Here is a 19,755-nt window from a genome sequence, read left to right as displayed (position 1 = left end):
ACCGACCCCACTCACCCCGGGCCGAGGGCCGGTATGAGGCCGACGTGGCTGCAGCTCATCCTGAAGAATAATCGAGTCGGGGCAGCCATCCCTTCTCGGCGTCAAACAACAGACGCCCGCTTCTCATCCTCAGTAAGAAGGACCATCGAAGCATCCATCTTAGCCTTACCCCGGAAGATACATTTATCGTACTCTTCCCGGCTCTCACACCGAAAGTGAACAGGGCTCTGGAAAGACCGAGGCAAAGGGTAATCCTCCGGCACTTGGACATACACCCACCGTCGTTGCCAGTCTTTGCAAGAAGTAAGCTTGTTCACGGAGACATAGCCTGGCTCCGTCTGTACGCTGTACCACCCCACTTTACCGGAAATTGACGGCCGAAGACTGTGAAGTCGGCGGAATAAGTTGACTCGGGATCTCCCCCTAAAGAGACAAAGCCACACAAAGCCAACTATCGTCCTCATGGCCAGCGGATGTAGTTGGGCCACCGCGACGTTCATAGCACTGATAATGGCCACGACGTATTTATTCAGAGGAAACCGCAGCCCATACTCCAGATGCCTGATGTACACGCCGGTGTGACCCGGTGGAGGGCAACAGACCGCCTGACCCTTCTTAGGAATAACGATCTTATACCCCTCACCGAACGAGAAATGGCCTCCGAAAAATGTCTCGCCGGAACAATCGCGAACTTATGAGACCAACCACGTTCAAGACCAATCGTGCGGGGCTCGCCATGATCCGGGACAGACATGCCTCCCACCATCGGAAGGGGTCCCCTCATCCTCATCGGCATCGTCACCCCCATCCTCCCGTCCCCCACTGGTGGATCGACTACGGGAGAAGGAGACCTAGGGCCCCCAAACCTTATCGGAATGGCGTCTAGTATCTCCTCCCCATCAAGACGCAACGGAGAACCCTCCGGCACAGAAGTGCTAGTCCCGGCGTCAGCAGAAGACATAATAGCAATAATTGTTCAACAAAATAAAGAGAAGAAGTTTGTTTGTTTACCTTGAAGAAAAACACTCGCCGGAATGACAACTCTGAAGATTAGAAGACAAAGAAAACCTTTGAAAGTTTAGAGAGGAAAATTTTGGAGAATGAAATTGGTGACCAATTTCACGGAGCAACTGCCCTATTTATAGGGAAAAGCCCATGAAGAAGGACCAATCAAAGAACAGCCCATAAAGCGTCAACCAATCAGCGTGCAGACACGTGTCGGACATGCAAACACGGGATGTCAATCGTTGCAACGCTTAGCGTCGTCAATCAATGCAACAGTGACCAAGCGTCTTCAACACGCCTATTCATATCTCCTTGCCTATTCACCTTCCTCAACAAATTCCCAAGCATCTGCTCTCCGCCGGCCACATAATCAACCAAGCTAGAAAGCGCCGGCAGGGGGCAATCAAAAACAACCGGCACTCTCAACCCTGGTCTCGGCCAGCGTCACTTTCTTTTCCACATCGGATGCCCTTTACGCATCCATGTGGAGGGGGGATATGGTACGGCCTAAGAAAGACCAGGCCGAGGCAAAAAGAAGCCGCCGCAAGAAGAAGCCGATCTGCGAAATTTTTACAAATTACTTGCGCAGAATATACGCTCAAACATACATCGGAGCCCATACCACGGCATAGACTACGCTGGGGGCAAATTGATGGGGCATATTCTGCACCGCTGACCAAGTCAACCTGATTGAGCAAGGTCAAAGATATCCACAGCAAGTCAACGACTGGGACAATCTAGCCGATCGACCCATCGGCCCGTCAGCCTGGGTCTCGGCATGGTAACCTGCCAGCCGGGACACATATCCGCGTACTCATATCCAAGACCCCTCGGCGGCGAGTCAACAGGATCCGCCGGCCAGCCATAGGCCCCTCGGCCGAGGGGTAGATCAGTCTTTCCACATGCTAGCCACTTGGCCACTTGGCCACTACGTGACAAAAGGTGAAAGCCTATAAATACTCCTCAACCTTCATTGAGGAAAGGATCCCAACCAATCCACAACAAAACCTAAATACACTATTCATCTGGTAATATCTTCCTTATCTCCCTACAATACACATTCAGCCAAGTAACAACTTATCTCTTAAGTTTACTGACTTGAGCGTCGGAGTGAGTACGCTTGGCACAAAGCCAAGCCCTCAGTTCGTTCATTGTTGCAGGAGAGGCCGTGAGGAACGATTGAGACCAAAGGAGAATCCAACTCAAGACATCATTCAACAAGCCAAGGGTGGTAACTATACTTGATCTGGAATTACACCCGGAACACTATCATCATTGTAATTACGGTAGGATTTATAAACTCGTATATGACTACCGTCATCATCAACTTATAGCAAACACCAACATGTTCACTCTTCATGTCACGACATACACTTCCATATTTTCACACATCTCTATCACGTAAACTTTTGTCACATATCTCATAACCATTGTATAAGCTCACTAATCGTGCCAAAAACTTCACTACTTCCACCAATGATTACCATACACGGCCCAAATACCACTATCACACCCCTATTAACTCTAACAAAGACTTAACCAGAGGTAGCTCCGGCACAATTAACATACACATCACACATATACACACGAACTCCACATTCCCATACAATGTGACTGGCTTAAGTGTCATGGGGCCAAGATTTTGAAATGAGGGCGCCTACTCACCCAAAACCTAGCATCAGCTGGGGCTCCCATTAAACATACACCAGGTTCATTTTATTAGACTCACTACGTTCATTATTTTTATTTGTTACAGGTTCCAAAATCGTCGCTCTGATACCAATTTGTAACACCCCCATATTCAGAGGAGCCTTAACTAGGCCTTCCTTAGCATATAAGGGCATTACCATCTCGGTTGCCGGAGGATAGTAATAATCAAATGTCGATAAGAGAACTATTATGTTATAATACAAGTATATTAGAACCAACAACGATATAAAAGATACAACTCAAAGACTACTCTCTAATGCTATCGAATCTCGTGAAGACTCATCCCTGCCCGGACTCCAGCTATCAACAACATCAACACCTGCTAAGACCGACTGCTCACCATAAGGGATCACGGCAAGCACATAACAAACAAAACAACCACACAAGGTCAGTACTGAGATAAGATACGACAACAACAACATAGCTATCAACACGACACAACGCTATCAAACTCACACACAATCACAATAATCCAATCAACCTCTGTCACTGACTGTCCACTGGACCAACCCTGCCAGTGGGGGACCGCAGCCGTACCCACCAAATCCCCGCTCCTCATAATGAGCGATAACCCTGTCCATTAACGTGCACATCCCCTTTCGTGACGGGTTCCACGAAGGGCGAAACTAGGGCGTGAAGCCACTCCCGCAAGTGACCCCACTCAGCCGAGGACGCACCTCGCGAACTAGAGACAAACATTCACAGACAGCTGAAACGTAACAACCAACAAACTGTATATACCAACCAACTACAGCATACATGCTGCCACACAACGCAGCCATAATGCAACAACAAAGATACGACGATCGACACACTAGACTATCTACAGAAACTGAGTAGGCGAACCTACCTTTACGCAACTGCAACCAATCCATGCCAACATATGACATATCCTACAATCAAGCAAAGCCTATAACCACAACACAATTATCTATTACTACCAAGCAAACCCTAATTGCAAAGATGAGGACACGGATGATGATTATGACATACCTATAAGGAGAAGCCCGGCAAAAGACCGCTACCCGACTCAAGTGACACTCTCCTAAGGCACAAGGATCTTCAAAAGGCTTCCATGGAGGTTTTGTGGTGAAGGGGAGGGAAAGAGGTGACCAAAGAATAGGAGGAATGAGGCGGAAATGATTTGCAGATTTAACAAAACGCGATTAAAAACCCTCGCTGAAAACTCGATACTCGATCGAGTACCCAACATACTCGATCGAGTGGCCCCCTACTCGATCGAGTAACCTATCTACTCGATCGAGTAGCCTGTACTCTATCGAGTACCACTCATAACACGTAATCCAAGATAGTTTTGGCACGCACTTCTAAGACTATTCCCGCTCCCAAGGTCAGTCAACGCTGGTCAAAGGGTCTCTAAAAGGGCGGGTATTACACTCTAATCACGGGAAAAGGAGGATACCATGGGTTGCCTGGAGTCATATGTGTCGAGCTAAGGCCAAGGGTGGGATGGGTTTTCGGGATTTTGCGAAGTTCAACCTCGCCCTTTTAGCCAAGCAGGCGTGGCGTTTGGTGAGTGAGGAGGGCAGTTTGATGTCGAGGGTCCTTAAAGCTAAATACTTCCCTTCTTGTTCTTTTATGGAGGCTAATTTGGGAATTAATACAAGCTTTACTTGGAGGAGCATTTGCGAATCCAAAGAGGTCATGCGGTTGGGGTTGAGGAGGAGTATTGGCCGGGGTGGGAGTACGAGAGTGTGGCTCGACCCTTGGATCCCAGGAACGGATTCCAGGCGGGTGTTGTCTCCGAGAGGGGAGGATGATATCAATATGAAAGTGGAGGAGCTGTTGGTGCACGGAGGAAGCCAGTGGGACAGAGATAAAATTGAGTCGATGTTCTTGCCTTTTGAAGCGGAAAGGATTTTGCAGATTCGCTTGAGTGAGGTGGTACGAGAAGATGGTTGGTGTTGGGAACATGAGAAGGATGGAGAGTATAGTGTGAGGTCAGGCTATCGTTTGTTGGCCGGGAATAGCAGTGGGGAAGGGGAACAATCTGATTTCACGGCGGAGCGATGGGTGTGGAACGCTATTTGGAAAATACCCGTACTTCCAAGGATCAAGGCTTTTATGTGGTAGTTGTGTAATGAAGCTATCCCGACGAGAGCTAATATTGCAGCTCGGCTTGGCCAGGTCGATGACTCGTGTCCTCGGTGTCAGAGTAATGTGGAGACTTGTCTTCACGTTGTTCGGGATTGTGGGTGGGGGGACGAGATTTAGGAGGGAATGGGAATAGAGGTGGATAGGACTAACGGGATTGTGCGGGTGAGGGAGTGGGTGGAAGGCGTGTTAAGGGAGTTGGATGCGCGGGAGAGGGTGGTGTTTGTGACGACGTGTTGGGTGTTGTGGGAAAAACGAAACAAGCTTGTTTTCGATGAGGCTAGGTGGTCGACGGAGGGTATTTTGAGGCGAGTTAGGGAGTTGGTGTGGGAGATGGAGTCGTTACAACCAGCAGGGGAGGTCCGTGAAGGAGCTGATGAGGGGGAGGGCGAGTTGGTGGGTGGATGGGGAAAGTCGTGCTTAGGGACGTGGAAAGTGAATGTGGATGCGGGTGTCATGGAGGGTATTGGGGTGGGTTTAGGAGCGGTCTGTCGTAACCACGAGTGTGTCATGGAGTGGGCTGTGACGGTGCAAGGGGATGGTAGACGTGATGTTCCCATGGCTGAAGTAGAGGCGGTTCTTCTCGGCCTAAAGGAAGCATGGACAAGAGGGCAGCGGAGCATCGTTATCGAAAGTGACTGTCTCGAGGTTGCTCAAGCTTTGAGGAAGAAAAAGAGCGGTAGAAGCGAGCTTTTCACTATTTATGCGGACATTTTGCAGTTTTGTAATTGTTTTGTTTCTGTTTCTTTTACGCATTCTAGTAGAGACTTTAATAGACTAGCTCACGAAGTTTCTCATGCTAGGCCATGTAGCATTTGTAGGCGCGTTTGGTTAGATGAGTTTCCGCTACAGTTTGTTGTTGTAGCTTCGCATGATTTACGTGATATGATATAAGCCTTTATGGTTTTTTCAAAAAAAAAAAATATATAATATTTCGGTTAGGCAGGAAGTACACAAATGTTCTTGAAAGATGTTTGGAAAAAAAATCTACCTTTGATATACCTTTATTTCTACCGTGGTCCATTTTTTATTCAATAGGAGTATTATTCATTTAGTTCTAACTAATGAATTGACTTTTTATATCATTTAGTGATAATTAATGAATTGACTTTTTATATAATAGGATGTGTTGACCGTCTCATGCCATGGGACGGTCCGTTTTTTATAAAAAAATTACTCATTTAATACTAATAAATGAATTTTCTTTTTATTTAATGAGACCGTCTCACAAAAGAGTTTCTGTAATTCCAATTTTAAGATTAATTAAGATTAACTAGTTTTGGTTCCCGTGCAATGCACGGGATATCTCAAACTTCACGGAATTAAACTCGTATTTTTTTTTTTTGCTTTTTTTAAATAAATAAACATAGATAAATTGATTCCTCTAAAGCCTAGTTTTGGGACTCGTGTTATTCATGCGATATTTTGAACAATCTAACTAATTTTATGATTCGTGAAATTTACGAATTATTTTAATCCATCTTTATGATTCATGATAGATTATAATGTTAAACAATTTGGTTTAAATTAACCCGACACATCTAACGCCATCTTCCTTTCTGCCGTCATAGTTAAATGAATGGAGTTCATAAGAAATTTCTATCGACCAATAGGGTATGTATTTATCTTATTGTCTCCCTTAAAAATAGGGTATGTACTCCCTATTTATCTTACACGTTACATATGTGAAAAATTATCTTTTTCATTATATAAATTTTTTTCTTCGCTAAGTTTATTATAAGTAACTATTTACATTTCCAGTCAAATTTATAAAATCAAATTTCATTTTATAGATAGATCATAGCAGAGTATTTTTCATTTAAATGAATACAATATATGTATTGAAAGTAAACACTTCATCAAGTTCATTCACCTACAAAATAAAGAACCGCAAGCGATGGTAAATATTTTTTTATACCAAGAAACTTAAATATGTAACCAAATAAATAAATTGCATTAGTATAAGAAGAGGATCGAAGGCGTAGGTCAAGCTTGTATCCGCTCCTTTGCATCAAAATTAAGATATTTCAAAAAAATAAATAATTGAGAGAAAAAGACTAATTCAAAAACAATGTTTACCGTCCTAAACATCCAAAAAAAACTTCAAAAACCGTTTTAACAACAATCATCTAAAAGGAAAAATTGATTACATACAATGTCATGTTAAGAGAATAATTAGAGTCGCCTTAATAAGTGTAATTGTGAGCGCAAAAAAAAAAAGATGGAAGAAAAATGTCAAGCTTACTAAAATCTTCCATGGACAAAGACAAAGGATACATAAACTGAAAAAAAGGAAAAGATGTGAACTTTTGTGGTGTGAATTGTTCACTATAGTATGGGTGCAAGCTAAATTGTAGGTGTAAATTATACTACAAACAAATTCGTACGTAATAGAACTCACCTTACACACAATTATACCACGAAACTAACGGCAAAATTCGACTATGTAAAAATAGAAAAGTTGTACCACTGCAACTGAAATCAACAAAAAAAAGGCGAGAGAAATCCAAATATAAAATGACGAATAATATTTTACAATACAAAAAAATGCAAATATTATGTACTTCGTATGTTTTAATTTTAACAGTTACCAATTATGTGATTTATAGGGATCATATGCAATCGAATGCTTCTACTATATATAGGAATATGATACTCAGTAATAACAAAAAGGAAAAAGAAGAAATTTAAAGTGCTCACTCTAAAGAGTAAAGACCCTATTTATGTTAATTATGACTCTCATTCAAGGAGGGGTTAAATTTGGGGAGGAAAATGAATAGTAAAAGAGGGAGAGAAAGAGTCGGGGGAAATTAAAGGGGTAAAGAGGAATTAAGAGTGATAAATGTGGTATTGATTGTGCTCTTGCGTTATAGAAATATTATTAATTAGTCAAAAATCATCAAATGAAGGTTTATTAGAAATTCTAAAGTTGCCACGTGTCTCAATCATATGCTCAATCTAGGCTTTTTATATTATTATATAGATATAGATGCGGACGATCTAAGCATTTGACACATCTCTCAAAGTTACGAACATGATTAATGACCGGAAGCCACGACTACAAAGGCGAAGTGACATGTGCCGAGTTCAAAGGGATATATTTATAGGGTATGCTTAGTTTTTGAGTCATTTCCGTCATCACAAAATCAATCCAAAAAAACTATGCCTAAATCCTAAGAAATTACACCTCAGATGTCCTCTTTGTAAGCACCCAAGCAATCACTTTTGCATTCCTTTCTATTAGGAAAAATTGACAAGAATAATCCCACCTTTTACCTCTCTTCCGAAAATAGTCCCACTTTACTTTAATCTCATAATAATTCCACCCTTATATAGTATCTTCAACAAATGAACCATATGACTTGTTACTTGATTAACCGGTTATTTTATTTTATTTTACATTTTTTTTCCTAATTTTGTCATCCTTCACCTACCCCCCCCCCCCCCCCCCCCCATTTACCAGCCATCATTTTTATTCTGATTTTAACTCCACCATTACCAACGCTTCTTTAACCAGTCTACCAGCAGGTCCAACACCATCATTTTCTGATTTTAACTCGTTTTACCTGTTATTCTCTCTCTTTCTCTCTCTCTCTCTCTCTCTCTCTCTCTCTCTCTCTCTCTCTCTATCTCTATCTCTCTCTCATATCTCTCTTCAAGCAGAATATTTAAAAATAATAATTTCTGACAGTTTTTTTAATTGAAGCGTATATTAACAATCAGAAGAAAAAAATCACCACATTCAAGAGGGAGGAATGAATAATAATGGATATTATCATTTATTTCCAAAGTAATAATCATGTATTCTACTGTCTAGCAAATGAGTCAAAAAGGCATAATTTGAATAGAGAAAGACGATTTGGTGGTTGCTATCAATTTAGAGATGTCATATGTCGACTATATTATTGGCGGCTTCGAAGGATCAAGAGATTTGGAAAACAACAATTGTTAATAACTTGATGATTTAACCAGGGATGGTTTAGATGGATAAGTCAATATTATAGTCAAGAACAACTAAACGTATTTCTTATGTTTCTTGCTTCTAATTTTTCTGATATTTGAGAAATTAAAATGGGGATTAATTGAGTTTTGCACTTATATTAATTTATTGGTGATTGTATCGACATTATAATATTAGAGAAACTAAAATGAAGATTAGTTTTTGGTCTCGATTCTACGCTGACGTTCATCAGACGTGGCCATGGAGATTTGATGGTGATGATAGAGGTTCGAAAATGGTGGGTTAATTGTAGTGGATGAGATGAATAAACAAGGAAGAGGAGGGAGTGACTAAAAGCTCTCTTGACTTGAGATTGTAGGTAACATTTTCATACGACTCATTTTAAGAAGACATGATATAACGGTGGGACTATTTTGAGATTAATGATAGGTGGGATTATTTTTGGAAGAGAGGTTAAAGGTGGGATTATTCTTGTCAAATCTTCCTTTCTATTATATGGAGAACAATCATTCTGTAAGTCCCAAAAGAGAATATTAATGGGGAAATATAGCAAATCAACTCCATAACTTTAATACTATGTGCAATCAAGCCCTTTAACTTATAAATGTAGCAAATCAACCCCATAAGTTTATCTTAATGTGCAATTAACCACATATACTATTTTTAAGAATACAATTTGCTAATTAAATATTTTACTATTATTGAAAATCAAAATTATTAATTAGATTTTAATCCTAAAATTTTTGATTATTAGAAAGCATGTTAAAATATTTTTTTTGGTGAAAAATGTTCATAATATGAGAATTGTTAACGAAGTTACAATGAAAAATTACATGACCAAATTTTTGTTTATGCTAAATTTGGTTCGCATTTTTCGTCGAATATGTAAATATTATACTTAATTATTTAAGAAATATATTTATAATAGTTTTTGTAATAGAAAACTATATGTTTTAGTTACAAAATGGTAAAAAACTTTATTTGTGCTTAATTGCACATTTTTGAAAAGTTATGAGGCTAATTTGCTACAATTGAAACTTAGGGGACTGATTTGCACATAATTCATAAGTTATGGGAGTAATTTGCTACATCCCGGAATATTAATGTGGATTACTCCAGGCCAATGCATCGCATGGGCATTAAATCTGGTATATTTATAAAAGAGGCTTTTTTCGAGCGATTCTAAGCTGTCCACATCATCAAAAATCAATTTAGGAAAGTATTATAAATATATATAAATAATAAAATTATCCCACATCGAAAGATAAGCATAACGTGGGGTGAACCTATGATTATAAATAGAAAGCATCCTTGGAATTTATTTATCAACCCAAAATCTTTTGAGTCTCTCAAGTATTGTCTTAGAGAGTTCTTAAGAGTTTGTATCATTATCTTCACAATATGATACTCCCTCCATTCAACCCCACTTTGCAAGTTTGCTTTTTGCACGGGTATTAAGGAGCAGATTAAAAAAACTATTAAAAGTACATAGGGAAAGAGAATGAGACGTTAAAAATATTAAAAAAAAATATAAAGGTGGGGTTTTATATATGATGGATTAGTGTGAGGGTATGGATGACATTTTTTTTTTAAATATACATTTTCAATAAGGATAGAATGATCATTTTCTTAGCCAAATAAGGAAACATGTAAAGCGGAGTTGAATGGACGAAAAAAGAATACTTGCAAAGTGGAGTTGAATGGAGGGAGTATAAAAAATAATGTGGAGAATGTTTTAATTATTATAATAATCTTACCTATATAAAAATAGGTTATAATGTTTATAATGTTTGAATTATTAAATTTAATGAGAATGCGAATATAAAAATGAGTTAGCTATGATTTCATTACAATGGGATTAACTCACTGAATATTAGTCAAACAATTAAGCGGACAACAGTTGAAGAAATCCAAGTATAGCAAAGAGCTCTTGATTCAGCTACCATCTTAGATCTAGGAACTACCAACATACTTATAATAAAATGCTTCAAAAACATTTTCCTAAAAGACCCATAGGTCATAGCGGCTTATGTAGTCTTAATATCAAATTTATTTATATTTTATTATCACGAATTTTTATTTGAGATGGAATTATCCGTCTTCAATCTTTTTTTTTATTTTTTTGTTTAAATAGGTACTTAAATTAAAAGACTTATAAACAGAGTTCATACATCAATTAAGGAGGAGTAGGAGGTCTGACTCCAAAGAACAAATCGTTATTAAATCGAGTTGGATGTCGAACTAGGTGTGAAAAAGATGATGTACTTCTTAGTATGTTATATGTCACACATTGAAAAATAATGTAAATGTGGTGAACATACTACGTATAAATAGTATAAAAGGCAGGGTCATCCTATTATAAATAGTAGAATAATCCCAACTCAAAAAATAACATAAGGTGTGTTGATCCTATTATTATAAATAGTAGAATTGTCCTACATCGAAAGATTAACATAATGTGGGGTGATCCTATGATTATAAATATGAGTCATCCTTGGAGCTTAAATATCAACCCAAAATCTTTTGAGTCCCTTAAGTATTGTCTTAGATAGCTCTTATAAGAGTTTGTATTATTACCTCCACAATAGTGAAATTTATTTGTATTATACTTTTGATTTTGGTGGTTTCACAATTATATAATTATATATTGTTATATCATCTCCTTTTCTACTCAAATTTAGTAGTTTAACAATAAGTTATTTATTTTTTAATTTTTAAGCTGAATTTTTAAATAACGAACATACATCAGTAGTATACTTATTATATAAGAGACTTTAAAAGTAACGTTACATAATGTTAATTTTTCAAGTTTTAACATTTTTTTCATCTAGAGAGTCTAACCCTTAAAAACTTCTTAATATTTAGAAAAACTTTGGACTTTGATAAGATTAGTTTGTTAGTAATAAGATAAAATTGCACAAATGTTACCTATATACGTACAAAAAACTTTAGACTCTAGATAAGATTAGTTTGTTAGTATTTGCTCATTATTAATCGGATTGGATGTTGAATGTACGAATATTAATATATAGTATTTGCCCATATTATTAAATATAACTACTATTAGATATAATGAGTAGCAATTGTCCGTATTTCGGGATTCGGGTTGGATGTAGAGCTAGGTGTGAAAAAGATGGTGTATTTTTTAGTATGTTATTTGTCCCACATTGAAAAATAATGGAGGTGTTGTGAACCTACGTATAAATAGTAGAATTGACCCACATTGAAAGATTAGCATAAGGTAGGGTGATCTTATGATTATAACTTGAAACTTGGGAATCAACTCAAAATCTTTTGAGTCATTTAACTATTGTGAAAGAGAGCTCTTAAGAATTTCTTTTATTAACGGCCAAAATTAAAATTTAACAAACTATAATTTTGTTGTCACTAAATTGTCACAAATACTATCCTACAACCAGTTGTATAGTAGCATTGTACAACTGCCTCAAAGTTGTTGAGCTCTTACATAAAGTTGTTGAGCTATTTTACAAGTTATTGAGCTATTTTATAAAGTTATTGAGCTTAATAATTATTCTGTTAAGCTCAATAACTTTGTATCATAACTCGATAATTTTGTTAGTTGAGCTCGATAAAGCTGAACTATATTAAATAAGTTGTATATACAACCAGTTGTATAATACATTAACTGCTAAATTGTATGTTTGCCTTGTGAAACAAAGATGAGTTTATCTTTTACGCCTTTACAGTGGAATAATAACAATAAGATGATCATAGGAGTATACATTACATGTGCTTTGTGAAACAAAGAACATAAAAATGAACTACGTATCAGTAATTAGAAGATTAATTATTATTATTATTATGTAAGACGGTCTTATTAATTGAGCAAAAAAAATTGAAGTGACTAATTTAAAAGCATGACATGTGTAAGTAAACTGCCATATTTGAAGGGTAGGTATATAGTTCAAACAAAATATATACTCCCTTCGTCCCAGTCAATAGTTTACATTTGCTTTATTCCCCTTCATAAAATACAGCAAATGTAAACTATTCATTAATTTTATACCTGTCTTTATATTAATCATAAGGGCTACCAAAGTGCCCTGATTCCTTTACACTTATGATGATTAATACTTAATAAATTTTGCTAAAATTCGAGATAACAAAGCTTTAGAGACTACTTAATGCTTAGAATAAAGTACGTATCGAGAGACCATAAGGGATTAAGATATTTCATTTTTTTTAAGACCATAAGGAATATTATTCGATGGTTATTGTAGGCATAAATGTTAGTTGGACTTAAATTCTACTAGTTGGACTTAAATTCTACTCGAAAGCAATAACCATTGAAATATTATTCACAAAGCTACAGGCAACATAAATGACAAAATAATACGGAGTATATTTATATAATAAAATTGTAGGCATAAATGTTAGTTGGACTTAAATTCTACAAAGGCTGGAGTGGTGGTTAGTCTTTGTCTTGTCTTAGGATTCATCTCATAAATAACTTCAAACCTATGTTGTGAAATCAATCTACTTTCGCGTATCGAACGGTTTAAAATAGCAACTAGTTTTGTATCTCGTGAAAATCACGGGACTACTCCGGGTCTCTTTTTTTGAGGTCTTGAGAGTCAACTTTGATAGTTAGAACCGTCCGAAGAGAACAATTACCAAAAGCAACAAAAAGAATTAAGAAAAAATTTTTCATTCAAATAAAAGAAATAAAATTCAAATATACTAGTTTTTAAACCCGTGCACTGCACGAGTGGTAATAGAAAGTATTATTAAAAGTAAAAACCTACGTATTTTTTTGATTTAGTAAATTACTAATTTTTAGAAAAAATTATTTTGCCTACTTAATTATAAGTATTGATAAGTTTACGTTGCTTAATTTTCTTCGAAGCACTTTGCATTTTTTTCTTGACTTTTTAACTTATAAGAGGTGAAATCTAAAAAGTGGATGTAAAATTATTGTAGATTTTTAACCTGTTTATTTACACAATATACATTTAATTTTTCTCATTGTTGCAAGTTTTTTTAATCATAGTATATTACCATCTTATTTGTTCTCCTTTCAATTCCATACCTTCTCTCTCATTTTCATTCCCACCCACTATCGCCTGAACGTTTGAAAGCAGCATTCGACATCACTAACCGACCAGCTCGAGATTCTCCAGTAGACCCTCTACCGTATAGTTGACCGCACCCAACACCTCATACCACGATGTCCATCTAAACCCCTATCTCAACAGGGAACAACCCCCACAACTAACCACCCTCTCCAATCCATATCTTATATCCTCCAACTATCCCACTCTATCTTGCCTCCACCATCCCCTACGTCCCACACCTCCAGCATAACAACTATCCCTGCCCCACCCCACGCGCGAACCCTAACCCTTCTCATAATCTTATGTGTGACTCCTCACCCCATCATTACCCACCCATCGTGACCCCTCCCCTATCACGACCTCCACCATCAACACTGCTCATTCATTCGCTTTTCAAGTCGTCAAATACTTTTTTTTGTTTTGTTTATTGGGCCATGTTAACACTTGTATCTCAATATTGTAAATCATTTTGTCCTGCTAATTTAGAATGAGAGATTAAACAATAAAAGTAAAATGGATAAAATATTTTTTGCTAACACCTTATTTACTCTCATTACCTTTCAATGTCATAATGGCATGCATTAGTTGTTAGATAATTTTTTAAAATCATTCCAATTTATATAAATCGAAAATAATACTAATTTAGTATCTAAATTGATTTTTTGATAATTCTATATCATTTATTTTTTGTTTGTTTTCAACTTCGTTGCTAAGGTGATGTTAACTACTCGGTACAAAATTGTTTAGGTCAAATTATCTTCCAATAATTGAAATGATATTTACATTTTATTGATTATCCTTGTAAAACTAACCTAATTTGCAATTAACTGTCTCACAAACATGAATGACACACATTATGTCTTTCCTATATAGAATACATACAATTGTTAAAAAAAATATGTACCGATTGAGAGATCATAAATTCTCATTTAATACGACACTTGCCGTTAAACTTAATACGGGTCAAGTATTATATCACATATGTATATAAGACAAATTTATTGTTTTTTCTTTTTATATACTCAAGTAGTATGTACTCAAGTCGTCTCAAGCTTAAGAAGGATAGTATCATTTTAACGGAGACTTATCATTAAAAAGATTAATAGTGACATACAATAAGAATTATATTCCCAATTAGGCAATTTTTGCCATCTTCATTAACAAAAACTCAATGACATCTGCCATCATCTAGCTTATCTATTACATTCATCTTATTATAAAAAAAAAAAGAATATACTCGTTTCACTGAATTCACATATCAATTGATGTAGAATCATCCAAGTGTGTATTGTTAAATTACAAAAAAAGATGGAGTACAAACTCTACGATTGTTTTTTTTTTTTTTTTTTTTTTTTTTTTTTTTTTTGCAAAATTATGGAAACTGAAAAGCAATGAAGAAATTTTAAGTGAGGGAGTGAGATGACTGATATATAAGCGGTAAGTGTAATATTTCGGTTTATTATTCAAAATCGGCGAGAATTGTGATTATTATTCATTTAGAATTTGAATATAATATTTCAGATAACTAAAATGGTATGGTTATACTACTTAAAAATATAGGGATATTAATTAAGATTCTTATGAAAATTTATACTGTCGTTAGTAGAACCCGAATTTCAAGTAGCGGTTTAAAATTTTGTTTTGTAATTTTAGGTAATTACATATTCTATAACAGAAAGAATATCATATCAATATTTTCTAGATTGTCTTTTCAAATTAGGCAATGATTTTTGGTGACCTTAATTAATTAATTTCGGATCTTTTAAATTGGAGTTGGAGTTTTATATTAAATATCATAGCTATCATAATCCTAATTTTAAGTTAATTTGTGCGAGATTTTTAGAGAGTATTTCAGTTAATAAGAATGTTATTGGATTTTTTTGGGTACGTATATTATTGGAATTATTGGAATCATATATTAGAATATGCAAGTGATTGAAGGACTATTTTCTAATTTTATGTTCATTTGGCGATATTTTTGGAGATAATTTCGGTAGAACATGTTACCATTCTATCATCATATTATTTAGCTATGATACAATATAACTGGAAAAAGGAAAGTATAAAAGTGATTGAAGAACTATCTGTAATTTCAAGTTGCTTTGGGCGGTAATTTTAGATATAATTTTTGTATAATATTTCGGACCTAATTTGTGTAGAATATATGATTTGATTATATTTCGGACTTAATTTGTGTATATATTTCGGACTTAATTTGTGTATAAAAGTGATTTGATTATATTCTGTAGATATCTTATATTATGCCGACTCAGATTGTTAGTTGATTCTTAATGTAATTTAAGGAATGTTGATTTTTTGTAAACCAATCGTATATTTATCCAAATCTTTTATTTATTTTTATTTTATTTTGCCGGCTCTGAATCTTGATATTTAGCATTGATAAACATCTTCTATTGGCAGTTTTGCAAAGTATTTTTCAAATATAGCAATTTAATGAGGGAATATATCAATTAGAAGATTAGTTATTAGAAGATAAAAACCAATTATGTTGGTTTGACGTAAAGATGCTGATTGATTAGTTGTAAACTTATAACAAATAATAATTAAGTAAATAAATCAAGAATTCTAACATTTAACACGTGGCAAGGTAATGGGTAATGACACGTGTCGACTAAATAGGCTTGCGGTTGTTGCTTTAATATAATATATGATATGATATGATTATAACATAGGATTCCCATTCATTCTCCATATTGATCAATGTTGCTTAGCATCTGCGTTGCGGACTGTTCACAAAAAGTGAAACTGCAACAATTTTGTTATCAAAACTCATAGAATAAGAGGCCAATATGAACAACAATACTTCCAAATATGCATATGGTTACCATCCACCCATCATAGCCCATTTTCCTTCATTCTAAAAGGAATGGAACCAATTAGTGTGTACCTCATTTTTGCAGCTACATTCAACATACTTTAGTAAGTCCACCCTGTCAGACGCATCGTCGCCCACGAAATCAATGGCCTCCTTACAACTAAAGCATCCTCTTGTATCTAGGTAACCAACAAACTGAGGGAAAATCATAAATACACGAACGTCGTTACCCAAATGTTAAGAATACTTATAAATTTGCAAGTTACTCTAGTGAGATAAATAGTAAATCTATTGGAATACCTTCTACCACTGCCGCTGCTGCGGGTTCCCGCAACACTCTTTCTGTTTTAAATAGAAAAGAAAGTGGGCCATTTTCGTTAACTCATGTGAATCTTGGTAGCCAAATTCGGTTTAAGTTAACGTAAAAAAGTTATTTTTTATTTTTTTTTTAAAATGGAATGATTTAGAAAAGTGTGTTATCAAAGAGAATAGTTGTTATACTCCATTACTCATACTTCAATGAAAACAAAAATTAGAAACTAAATACATATAGAAGAAAGAATTGAGTCATTCGACAGATTGAGAAGGACATAAAAAGCAATGACCACATGTAATATCAGTAAGTACCCATCAACTTTGATTAGCAAGGTAAATTTCAAAGATGATGACTTAAAGAAACTTTTGAATTGTAGGCCAATTGATAGATGATTTTAAACATACCAGACTAAAATCCGATGTTGTAATTTAGCCTAACTACCTGTCAGGAAAAAAAATTTAAGAAAGTAAATAAGGTGAATTAGAAGTGGATAACCAACTTGTAAACAGCTGCAAGCCTGCAATGCTTAATTAATCGTCATGGAACGACAAATTGTAATGAAATTGTTAAAAATGACCTACATAAAATACAATTTCGTGGACATGTAATTACACTGAAGATGAAAAACAGGAGGAAAATTTTAACCTTCCATTTCCTGATTTAGCTAGCCGTAGGACTTGAGTAGCAGTGGATAGACAGATATTAACGATAAATACCATGGTAAAATGACGCTATGCCATATCATTAAATGGTTTTAGTGTGACATTATGTCTATTTATTTATAGATTTCTTTAAAAAAACAATATCGTACTCCTACTAACTACTAAATAATGCAAGAGCTCTGTAATATTTGTGTGAGCAAGATGAAGTCTGGTGATAGACTAAAATGAGTTTGACAATAGTTTTCATATGGTGTGGTGAGAGTTGATACCAATTGTAATAGTAGGATCCAGTTCAACTAAAAATTTCACTTCATTAGAAGGAACACAATAAGGTAGTCAGTAGTGAAAAAAACATGTCAATACTACAATACCACAATTATGCGTAAATATCAACCCCGTCATAAATCCATAGACGTTTATTAGTAAAAACAAACTTTCAAGTGAAAATGAACAAATCACCGATGTGAAATAGTTATGTATATCAAATTGTCAATCTAAGCTCGAATTATAAAACAAATGTAGTAAATGGGATCATACGTTGGTTGGGATAGTACCAACTAAATTAACAATTGAAGTTCCCAAAAGTGAACATCATACTTGTAATAAACATGATCTTGAAAGTGTATATACAAGTGATAATGTGGTGCCCTTCTTCGTCATACCCAAATATTCATCTAAACATTGGCAACCCCCATTACAAACGCAAGTTCTTCTACACAAGTAACACAACCATGTCCAATCAACAATTTAATCATCGGTATTTGATAGTTCAATGAAAATGGAACAATAAGACTGAAATCGTTATAAATTATTAATTCTTAATACAAACAACAATACATTCATCAAAAATAGCATTAATTAAATTTAACTTATAATTATCTGATAAATTTCTGGAAATTAGGAAATTGAACTCACATTATCAAATAAGGGTAGCGGTAGTTTGACATTCGTAAATGGCATCAGCAGATCATATGCCAGAAAGAAATATGAAGGGAAGGGACTATATGGTCGCCCTGCTAGGCAGTTTATATAAACTTCGTGAGGAGTCTATTGATCGAATACGAAAGAAGGGGTGAATTGAGTATTAAAAACGATGACCGCTTTTTCGAAATATATGATATAAATTAATTACTTGATTTTATTGATTAAAATCAACTAATTAAATTACTAACAATAAATGCAAAATCGAAATAACAATAATAAAGAGAGAGAGAAAGAGAGACACACAGGATTTTGTAGTGGTTCAGTTTCACAAATCGAAACCTACGTCCACTATTCTCGATTAATAATTTTTAGTACCTTTCTCCGGATTGCAAAAATTATCAATCCACTCGTATAATCAACTATATGATTATAACTCAGATTGAGTATCGCTAAATACTCTAGGTTGCTCTTACGTTAATAAGAAAAGTACAACGATAAATACTAATCTCACGTTATGCGAGTGAGTACAATATCTTGTGTACTTAGTATCCTATAACGATTTTTCTTCGAGTGATTGACAAATTTGATGCGCAATTTTTGTATAAGCAAATTGGCAAATAAGAATTAAAGCTCAAAGAATTTTGCTTAAATATTTTTCTCTCTAAAAGTGTAGATGTGTGTGTCAACAATTATTGTTGAATGAATGAGAGTATTTATAGTAGAGTGAATTAGGGTTTGGAATGTTCTGGAATTAGGGCATAGGAATGTTCTGGAAAAATAAATCCCTAACAACTTGATGAACAAGTAAGAAGGAAGGAGGAGTTTGGCCTCCTAGGGATTCGGCCTCCCTAGGGTTTCGGCCTCCCTAGGGTTCGGCCCACCTAGGGTTCGGCCACCTAGGGTTTGGCCGGCCTCTAGGCCTCCTTCGGTCCACTTCTTGCTTCTATAGCCCACAACAAATCGAGATAGAATTTAGTTAAAGCCCTAGGTTGCATGACGATATAAATATCGTGTTACAAACCAATAGTTTATTCAACTTAAATTCTAATTAATTAATTCCAATTAAAATAAATACTCTCTTATTTTATAAATCATTAAAAATATATTTTCCAAAAATTAACGCATCATTTTTGTCTAGCATTGAAGTTATG

At 35.5% G+C, this 19,755-nt stretch overlaps 1 protein-coding gene across 1 annotated transcript; it reads left to right on the top strand.

Annotated features, from left to right (window-relative positions):
• The first annotated feature begins 4,956 nt into the window (after window positions 1-4,956).
• LOC141620144 (uncharacterized) lies at window positions 4,957-5,724 on the top strand. Its single transcript, XM_074437089.1, has one exon. The coding sequence runs from the start codon at window positions 4,957-4,959 to the stop codon at window positions 5,722-5,724; it is 768 nt and encodes a 255-aa protein (XP_074293190.1).
• The last annotated feature ends 14,031 nt before the right edge of the window (window positions 5,725-19,755 follow it).

This window comes from Silene latifolia, chromosome X (assembly GCF_048544455.1).
Source record: "Silene latifolia isolate original U9 population chromosome X, ASM4854445v1, whole genome shotgun sequence".
Classification (NCBI taxonomy): domain Eukaryota; kingdom Viridiplantae; phylum Streptophyta; class Magnoliopsida; order Caryophyllales; family Caryophyllaceae; genus Silene; species Silene latifolia.
This window is presented reverse-complemented; position numbering and strand designations above follow the sequence as displayed.

Bases quoted from the DNA above. Each gene is read 5' to 3' on its own strand.
- LOC141620144 (XM_074437089.1), top strand. From the start codon at position 4,957: ATGGGAATAGAGGTGGATAGGACTAACGGGATTGTGCGGGTGAGGGAG.